Consider the following 10,000-nt stretch of genomic DNA (forward strand, 5'->3'; position numbering starts at 1 on the left):
CGTATTTACATGGTTATTTAATTAAACGAATATGTTGCTATTTCGCGCGTGGAACCCTTAATAGACTTTAATTAACGATTGCATCTTTGTCTCTGTCTTTCTGTGTCTCTCTCTCTCTCTCTCTTTTACTTTTTCTCTTGTTCTCTCTTTTCCTCTTAGTCTTCAACTCCTTCATTACATCAAGTGACTCACGACAACTTGCGGAATTCAACACTTATGTATTCTTGTGGAAAAATTTAACTGAAACATTTCATTTTTTTCTCTAAAAAAAAATTATATATATATATATATATGTTTAATAATAATATAAATCAAGTAAAAGTAATTGTTATTTAAATATATTATATTTATATAGAATGTTAAATATATTATTATACTTTATTATACTTGAATAAGTTAATAATATTAATATATAATGATATATTAATACTATATTATAATAATATTATTAATATAGTATATATATTATTATAAAAGTTTAGTATGTTATTGTAAAAAATAGAAAATGTTTTATGTTATATAACTTTTTTTTTTTAAAGAGTAATAATATTACACATAAAAGAAAATTACAGAGTAGCAACAATCATTCTGTTAATTATTATTATATATGAGATAAAAGAATGAATGAGAGAAAGAGAGAGAGAGAGAGAGATAGAAAGAAAAAGAAATTAATAAAAAGAAAATGTATTTTTTATGAATCTGACGTTGAAAATTTCAACGAGCTGCCCTTTTACGAGGAAGGGCTTATATTCCCTCAAGCTCGAGGGTTGTGGCTGAATTAAGTCGTGGGTGGAAAGGGATGATTCATCCCTTCATCGAAAGAAAACGAATCGATATCATAACGTGCCTTCTCTCTCTCTCTCTCTCTCTCTCTCTCTCTCTCTCTCTCTCTCTCTCTCTCTCTCTCTCTCTCTTTCTTCTCGTGCAGGACACGTGTCCTGAGAACGACCTTTACCAAGGTCAACATGCTTTATCATAGTAAAATATATATTTAAAATAAAAATATTCATATATCAAACAATTCAACAAAAAGTCCTTTTTATCAATTTATAACGATTCTATCGTTCAATTTGTTAATAATTTTATGAAAAGATAAAAAAAAAAGAAAATTACATAAATTTCTAAACAATTTATCTATTGGTTTATTAAAATTTTTGAATCCATCCTAAATGCTTGTATATATTTTTTTCTTTTTAAACAGAAATCGCAAAAAATAAATTACCATCGATTTATAATAAATAAGGAATAAATTAATCTAAAACATAGAGAGAATATGGAAGAAGATATATTATTATTATGAGCAACGTTGGTAGATTGACGATTTTAATTTTGATAACAACATTGACGTATCTGAAGGCATTGACGGTTGTCAACCATCATAACGACGACGAATATGTACTCGAGCATGAAGTCCTTTACAAGGATGCGATCAACGAAGCAAAGAAACTCGAGATTTATCCAGGTAAAATAACTGTATTTAAAAGTTCACATTTATTTTAATTACATATTACATATATTAAATATATGCCTTTATATTACGTACATAAATCTATGCGTGTATGTTATGTACGTAAATATGTGTGTGTGTGTGTGTGTGTGTGTGTGTGTGAATGTTACAATGTTCTATTTCCTAGTTTATCGTAGAAATGTAGTACTTGTAAAACAATTTTGATATGGTTTAAAACCCGATTCGTTTATTTATCATATCGACTAAAAATAACTCGCTTTGATCTGATCGATCGTGAACAATGAAAGATCACAAAAGCACTCGATCAGATTGATCTTACTTTTATACGATAAAAACACTTAGATATAGTGTTCATTTTGGAAATAACATAGTCGAGATAAAACACGACTATGTTAATACATACATACATACATACATACATACATATGTACATAATGGCTGACGGGTTCTTTGCTTTTACTGAACGATCACCTTGTTCTCGATCTTCTACGTTATGTACTTACTTAGATCTCTCGCTGTTTGAACGACTGTGAATATGTAACACACCTTTTTTTATTTGTTCACGTTGAAAATATCATTTTAAATGGAATATTCTAGGTCATCGAGAAAATCTTTTCATTAGATTATTTTCGTTCATTATGATTTATTATTATTTCTAGGTCCAATACCGGGATGTAAACATTGCACCAATTCAGAGATAACCTATTGCAAGAATGGAAGCGTCATTAATGATCATTGCTGTTGCGATGGTAGTTATAATAGTAAGTGTTTTACGATTATAATAATATTATTGATATATTATAGTATATTTTACGATATAATGATAATGTCTAATTTATGTTATAATCATTTTATAATCATTGGTAATAATCATTGTTACGTTTTTTTCTTTTTCATTTTTTTTTCTCTTTTTCTTTTATTCATTCACACGTAAGGTGTCCAGTGTTTTTTTTTTTTTTTTAAGTGGATACAAATTTCAGTCCTACGTTTGCGCGACAATTTTTTTATATATTTTTTTATATATATATTTTTTTACAACGCGAAGAACCCGTACTTATAATAATTTTTAATTAGCACGAACGTGATATATAAATTTTTTTTCAAAAGGTTGGTCGAAGCATTTTCTTCTTTTCTTTCTTTTTTTATTTTTTTTTTAATGGACATTTATTTCTTTACTCCTACGTTTATGTAACAATTTTTTTTTCTCTCTTTGATTTAATTCTTTACAATCTGTTATCAAAGATCGTTTGGAACGATCTCGGACACCCTGTATTAATTCCAGCTTATATATATTTTTTTTTCTTTTTAGAGAATTTATACAGGGCGTCTAAAATATTTTCTAATAGACAACTTTTGTTTCGTCTGAGATAATTTTTTTTTTCACTTATAATATTTATATAATCATAATATCATTTTTATATAAAATATTCAAAGCGTTCTTTAAATCAGTTCTTCAGTCAATGATATAAAATAAAAATAAAATCAGAGATACCCTATATTTCTAACGTTTTTATTTGCATGCGCACGTACAACCACCCATACACGTATACAAAAACATAGTTCTCTTTCAATTTTTTTTTTTTTTTTTACAATTATGACCTTTCTCGTTTTATTTATATATGATCCGTGAGATAATAAAAACGTTAGAAAAACGATAGTCCTTTATTCAGACGATAGTTCGTGCGTGAAAAATGAACGTCCTCGTAAGCGAGCGATTCTTTTTACGTTTGCTTGGTGATAGAAAAAGAAAGAAAAAAACGAAAGAAAGAAAGAAAGAAAGAAAGAATAATCGAATCGTTCCTAACGTCGAACTCTAATTCGTTCTATCCTCTCTATAATAGAACATTATCCTATTATAACAATAATGATCCTATGATGACGTATTTACCTTGATACATAAAATCATGAATGCGTTAATACGCAACCTAGATACATTTAAATCTAAACAAATTTAAAAAGAAAGAAAAAAGAAATGACCGACTATTATTTTTTCGATGAACTAAAATATAAAAAAAAAAAAGAGAGAAAAGAAAATAGATCATAGTATGAATTCGATGAATAATTGAAACAAATTAGTTTCCTTTAGATTCATCATCGTTCAGACAGTGATTATTCGTTGTTAGAATCTTTAAGAATCTAATTACGATTGTGATAATGATAAAAAAAAAATAGATCATTATCAGAATCGTAATTAGATTATATATACTGTTAATCGTCGTAGGAATGATTTAAAAAAAAAAAAAGAAAAAAAGAAGAAAATTTATTTAAGCAAGCTCACCAGAAGTATCATTCGATTTTAGCCGGTAGTAACAATGAAATCGCGTTGCTGCACGTACGAAGTGCACGTACACGGAATACTTAACATCTTTTTAGCTATTCGATCGATCGATCAGAGTGAATCGATCGTTTAGTTCGTTACTTTCTGCATGTTACCTTAAAGACATTGTTGACCGGTCACGAGTATACTTGTGTGTTTGCATGTATATGCAATTTGTGTGTGTGTGTGTGTGTGTGTGTGTGTGTATGTTTGTGCGCGAGCATGCACAGATGTCTGTGTACGTAATATTATTAAAGTATAAAATCGTTTCAATCGTTATTACGTTATTGATTATTTAAGCTAATAATGTTAACTTAAATTCTTTATATATATATATATATATATATATATATATATATATATATATTCGCGTTAATATTTGAAATGATAATTGATAATAAAGTTGGATATATTATAAATTGTTTAATTATATTATTTAATATGTATTTAATATTTAAAATTTGTAATAATGTTTTGTAGTTTGATTTAATGGCAATATCGTTGTCAGTATTGCAATATTTATTGAATCGAAAAAATGGCGGCTTTTTCTTTTTGTAGGTTTTTTTTTTAAATAAATATATAAAGAGTAGAGAGATTATTATTTAGTGATTGTACTATTTAATAATTATAGTCTTGTATTATTATTACTATAATATGTTCATTATTTATTATTATTATTATTATTATTATTAATTAATGAATTAACGAAACGAATGAATGAATGAATGAATGAATAATATTATTTTATTATTATTAGGTAATTATAATCTATTAATAATACTGAAGATTAGTCGTATTAGTATATAATTATATACTATATTGAATATTATATATAAATATATATATGTATATATATATAGTACAACAAATTTATAAAAACGAAAAATAAATTCAAATCTACTTGAATTTATTCGATAGGAATAAATTCGATAATTATTAACGCGTAAAAATTACAATGATATATCTGTAGAATTATTTAATTTATGATAAAGTATAAACAATTCGAGCTCTTGTTTAGTTCAAGTTTTTCATCTTATTTTCTTTTTCTTTCCCCTTCCTTTCGTGGTAATACACGATAATCTGAATTAAGATACAAAAACGACAGCGGAAGTATTTTTTATCTCTTTAAAAAAATTGACAATACACACGTCACATACTAAACCGGTTGATTATCACATTTTTACATACATGACGTAAAGGTTTATTGCTTGAATATAAGTTTTTTTAAAATTTAATGGATTTTAAAAAAATTCTTTTATATGTATACATATATATATATATATGTATATAAAAATATCATAATTTATATTATATATATATTTTTTTTATTATTCTTGTATACTTTTATATTTATCGTTATTACATTATTTTTAAAAAATTTATATATATATATATGTATATATAAAAGTTTTATTATATAAACAATAATGATTAATAGTATGTAATATGTATGTAATATATATGTCTATTTCGTGGTTTGTTAGTTCGTAAATTTTCCATTGTTTCAGAAGTGTTCCCCTTCGTTGAACACACTTGTCGCGTGGGACCAGAAGAATGCAAAGTAGAGGCTGGAGATTGTGCAGAGTATACAAGATTACGTGAATGTTGTTGTCATTCTTACTTGGCGTCTGTGTGTAAGTTAAAGATAGAGAAGTGTATATATATATATATATATATATATATATATATATATATATATATCTGATATATTTACATTTCTTTTGATTAATATAAATTAAAAAAAAAAAAAAAGAATATATATACATATCATATTATACTATATTTATAGTATACTTTATACTCATGTTATAATTATATTTTATTAATATAATTAGAAAATTACATTACTATAAAGTAATTATACTGATATACTGATAATAATAATAATAATAAAAAAAAAAATAATAATAATAATGTAATGGTATAGTATATTATAACAAATAATATATTATACTATTTAGTATATTTAAATTAACAATAATAGTATAATAGAACAGTATAATTATTATTTAATAATTCCTTCTAATTTATCTTTCTGCGAATTAATTTATTAACTTAGTTAATAATTATACTATTTCGTAGTATTAAATATATAATTATATTAATACAGAAAAAGAGAGAGAGAGAGAGAGACAGAGAGTATAATTTATACTTAAAAAAAACATGAAATTTTAATATATATTATATATTATAATATATAATAAAAAATACCGTATATATATTTCTTTTCTTTTTATATATTATATATCATTTATCAGTCAATATTATATTTGACGAATAATTTATATATATCATAATCGTTATCAATTATTTTTCTTTCTCATTTTTTATTTCTTTTTCTTTTCTTTTACAGGGAAATATTTAGCGACCGGCGAAGGATCTCGCAATGATGCAAATTTAATAATGTTCCTGACGATAATAGCAATGGTGCTTGGATTATACTTAACGTAAAAGCCGATTATAAAAAACATTACCAAATATTTTGTACAGTATGGGAGTATACTCCTTAATAAATTATTTTTACATCGATTAATAATAATTAATTCGAAATAGACGATATAGTCTCTCGTTTATTCATTCATTTGTATTTTCTCTTTCTCTTTTTTCTTTTTCTTTCGATTTATACTTCAAAAAGCCAAAAAAAGAAAAAAAGAAAAGAAGACAGGAAGACAAAAATTGTACTTTTTAATTGACAATATATATATATATATCGATGTTTCGATTAATTGTAATTCATATTATTTATTATTAAGATTATTTTGAAGAACGTCAGATCGAACTGGACATAAAATAAATTGAATAATTTGTCATTAAAAATCTCCTGAGGAAAAACTTTAATGACATAACATAAATAATTGGATACGTATAACGATTAGAACTTTTAAAGATAATGATAAACTATGGAAAAATAAGAAGAAGAAAAAAGAATACTCTGAGATTAAGTTAATGACGACACGCGAATCTTCTTTTTCTGCTTACGTCACAATTTATATTGTCTCTCTGCTTACTTCCTCTCGGAAAATAAAATTGACGACGATTTTAATGAAAGAGAAATAGAGAGAAAGAGAAACAAAAAGAGAAAGAGAAAGAGAAAGAGAGAAAGAGAGAGAGATTTTAGTATAAAGAATTGTAATCGATTAGACGCGTTGTCTAATGTCTAATTCACACACACACACATATTGAGAGCTCATTCACACGAGAATTATTACATTATCCATTTTGCATATTTCTTTGTTTTCTTTTTATCTTTTTTCACTAACATCATAGGTTTATATCAATCAAGAATGTTAATTAAAATTGAACGTGTGAGATTTACCTGTCGATGAGGCAATCGTCAGAATTTTACGCTGTTAGTGGATAGATAAAAAGTCAGTGCGATAATATGCTAATTGACGAACTTTCTATCGCCAACGTTTACGTTCTTTAAGCCTACTTTCGTTCTTGTCCTAAAAAAAAAAAAAGAAAGAAAAATAGAAAAACAAGAAGAAGAAAAAAAAATAGTAAATTGGATTTATTGTATATGGTCTTAATCTTTAAAAATAAATTTAATGAGCGATTAAGAATATTTAATAATATTCGAAAAAAGTCTATTCGTGTAAATCCATTTTCTACTTTCGTTTCTTTTCGTTTTTAATTTCTTATTACGTGTGTGTACACACACACACACACACACACACACACAATTCCAGTTATTTACTTGTTCATTTTGCTTGTGTATATGCGAAGCATCAGTGAGATCAAGCCATATAACCAGTTTCAAGTAACGGACTCCGTAAATAGTTTTGATACCACCATAAGGAATCTGTGAAGATACGTATGTGGGTGAATAAATCTCGCGTAGGTTTACGAAAACGATCGACGATTTCATTTTATTTCACTTCATTTCTTCGAAAAACTTCGTGGTGTTTGGTTGAGAATTTCTTTGTGTTTAAAAATTTCTATGGGACGGCATAGAATGTCTCTTTTCGTGGTTCTGTTCGTGACATTTATTCTTCGAAACGACGTATTGGGTGTATCAAGTAAGTTTTATAATTTATTATTTTATAAATATGATTTGTACCATTCAATGATTATATTAACATAATTTTAAAAAAGAAATGATTAAATAATACGATTAATATGCTTCATTTATTAGATAATATTATAGAAATAATATGTAATAACATATATAACGTTTGGATTAAAAGTTACATTGTGTAAAAAAATCTTTGCCCCTTATTATAGATAACCCAGATGACAGCAGTGACGTATCAGACGATCAATCATCAGGAGCTAAGTTCTTGTACACACTGGAACCTCAAGACGACATGCGCCAGTACTACGATATATCATCGGTCGGTAACATTTATCGACCGTATCCTCCGATCGATAAGTAAGAAAATTCGATTTGTAATATTTATCGACCGTTTTTTCCCATCGATAAATAAGTAAACTTTTGTTTTATCGAACGAGTTTCTATTTCTTACATCTACCATTATCGTTAGTCAATGTCGCGCTTTTATTTTTAACATATCGAATGATTTTTTTTTTTCTTTTCTTTTATTTTTCAGGAGAAAGTGTCCGCTGTGCGATAGTTCTATATATCCCTATTGCAGTGAGAAATTGTTACACGATGCATGCTGTTGCACAAATCCCTATATCCAAGAATTGCCATATCAGTGCAAATTGGCTGATTGTCGATTTTTACATGCCAATAGTTGCAGAGAACATCGTCTTATAGCTAATTGTTGTTGCAGCGATGATTATCGTTCTCTATTGAAAACTTTCGCAGAGACGTCCTTGTCCTCGTCAGTTTTATCTAATAAAGGACGAGGAAAATTAAACGGAAATATCTAAATAGAACTTTCTCCTTTGTCATCATCATCATCATCTTCTTCTTGCCAAAGTTCATCGCGCAAACGAACGCTGCTTCTTCGTGCGACGTAAAAAAAACTGGGTCAATGAAATCGTGACAAGGGCTGCTTGATTATTAATTATCCGAGTCAATTAATCTTGAATTGCATTCAATAAAATTACACTGGGATAATGCTCTTGCTTGTTCTCATTTTTTTATCACGGCCGATAAGAGACGATCTTCAGTTATCATTTCTTTTTCCCTCATCCTTCCTCTTCTTAATATTTTTCTCCTTTACTTTTTCTTACTTTCTTTCTTTCTTACTCACTTATTTTTTTTTATTCAATTTTCTTTCTTTCTTTTTTTTAATTCCTTGCCACTCTTTCTCTTTATAATTTCATATCTTTAACGAAATCACGCACGCACTTCTCTCTCTCTCTCTCTTTCTTTCAAAAAGAAAAAAAAAAAAACAAAAAAAAAAGAAAGAAAGGAAAGAAAAATAGTAATCGTAAGGACTAATGAAAAAAAAAAAAAAAACTTTGCGATTAATTTCTCATCGACGTATATCGTTAGAAATAACGTATTTTATAATAACATAATTTAACGAAGGAGGCTTTTTTTTTTAAATCGACAGAAATTAAATCGACAAAAATAATAGATCAGAACAAAAAAAGAACTCAAGAAGAAAAAAGACAAAGACAGACAGAGAAAGAGAGACAGAGACAGAGACAGAGACAGAGAGAGAGAGAGAGAGAGAGAGAAAAAGCAAGACAGAAAAAAAAATGAACAGCCAGATTCGAAAATAGAGCAGAGCGAGCCCCCTTATTCTTTATCGCGGGGGTAGACAATCTCTCAAGGTAGCGAAGGTCACAGTCAAGGTCGTACACGTGTCGTCGTTGGGCCGAAATGGGTGGTCCTTTACCGAGGTCCCCACGTGCACCCCCACTTCTCAACTGAACTTCTACGCTGCTTTAACTGGCGTAGACGCATTAGAATGTGAGACTGTTTATAGAAGCAGCAACGATGCATTTAAGTATAGTATATCGATCGCATAATAATATTTATATATTTATATGTATATATGTAACTAGAATCATTTCGAAGTGACATCAATATTAATTACAATATAATTTGTTCTCTCTCTCTCTCTCTCTCTCTCTTTCTTTTTTTCTCATACACACATATACACACGTACATTTATTTACTTTGTCTATATTCGTATGCATTGTATATATAAAATTCGTTGCCGATTTCAATAATCAAACGAAGTACGATATCTTTCATTCTTTTTCAATGTTTCTGCTCCTTGTAATTTTTTTTCATTTAATTTAATTTTATTTGATTTAATTTAATTTAATTTAATTTTTCTTTTATTTCGTAA

General features: G+C 27.1%; 2 protein-coding genes across 3 annotated transcripts in view; both read left to right on the plus strand.

Moving 5' to 3' along the window:
• LOC127072158 (uncharacterized) overlaps positions 1–6,342 on the plus strand; it is an 8,529-nt gene extending 2,187 nt beyond the window's left edge. Inside the window, exons 2-5 of one of the 2 annotated variants that reach the window (XM_051012387.1) lie at positions 1,202–1,462; positions 2,128–2,229; positions 5,297–5,419; positions 6,139–6,342. In XM_051012387.1, the coding sequence (XP_050868344.1) occupies positions 1,297–1,462; positions 2,128–2,229; positions 5,297–5,419; positions 6,139–6,236 (489 nt within the window). In that variant the 5' untranslated portion in view covers positions 1,202–1,296 and the 3' untranslated portion in view covers positions 6,237–6,342. Of the gene's footprint in view, positions 1–1,201; positions 1,463–2,127; positions 2,230–5,293; positions 5,420–6,138 lie in introns of both variants that reach the window. The other variant, XM_051012386.1, reaches the window with a different exon arrangement.
• Positions 6,343–7,694: 1,352 nt separating this feature from the next.
• Positions 7,695–8,819, plus strand: LOC127072157 (uncharacterized). The gene is made up of 3 exons (XM_051012385.1): positions 7,695–7,804; positions 8,010–8,157; positions 8,336–8,819. Exons 1-3 carry the CDS (start codon positions 7,726–7,728, stop codon positions 8,619–8,621), a joined length of 513 nt encoding a protein of 170 aa, XP_050868342.1. The 5' UTR covers positions 7,695–7,725; the 3' UTR covers positions 8,622–8,819.
• The last annotated feature ends 1,181 nt before the right edge of the window (positions 8,820–10,000 follow it).

Source organism: Vespula vulgaris, chromosome 24 (assembly GCF_905475345.1).
Source record: "Vespula vulgaris chromosome 24, iyVesVulg1.1, whole genome shotgun sequence".
NCBI lineage: Eukaryota > Metazoa > Arthropoda > Insecta > Hymenoptera > Vespidae > Vespula > Vespula vulgaris.

Bases quoted from the DNA above. Each gene is read 5' to 3' on its own strand.
- LOC127072157 (XM_051012385.1), top strand. From the start codon at position 7,726: ATGGGACGGCATAGAATGTCTCTTTTCGTGGTTCTGTTCGTGACATTT. The intron at 7,805-8,009 runs GTAAGTTTTATA...CCCTTATTATAG, and splicing joins CGACGTATTGGGTGTATCAA to ATAACCCAGATGACAGCAGT. The intron at 8,158-8,335 runs GTAAGAAAATTC...TTTATTTTTCAG, and splicing joins CCGTATCCTCCGATCGATAA to GAGAAAGTGTCCGCTGTGCG.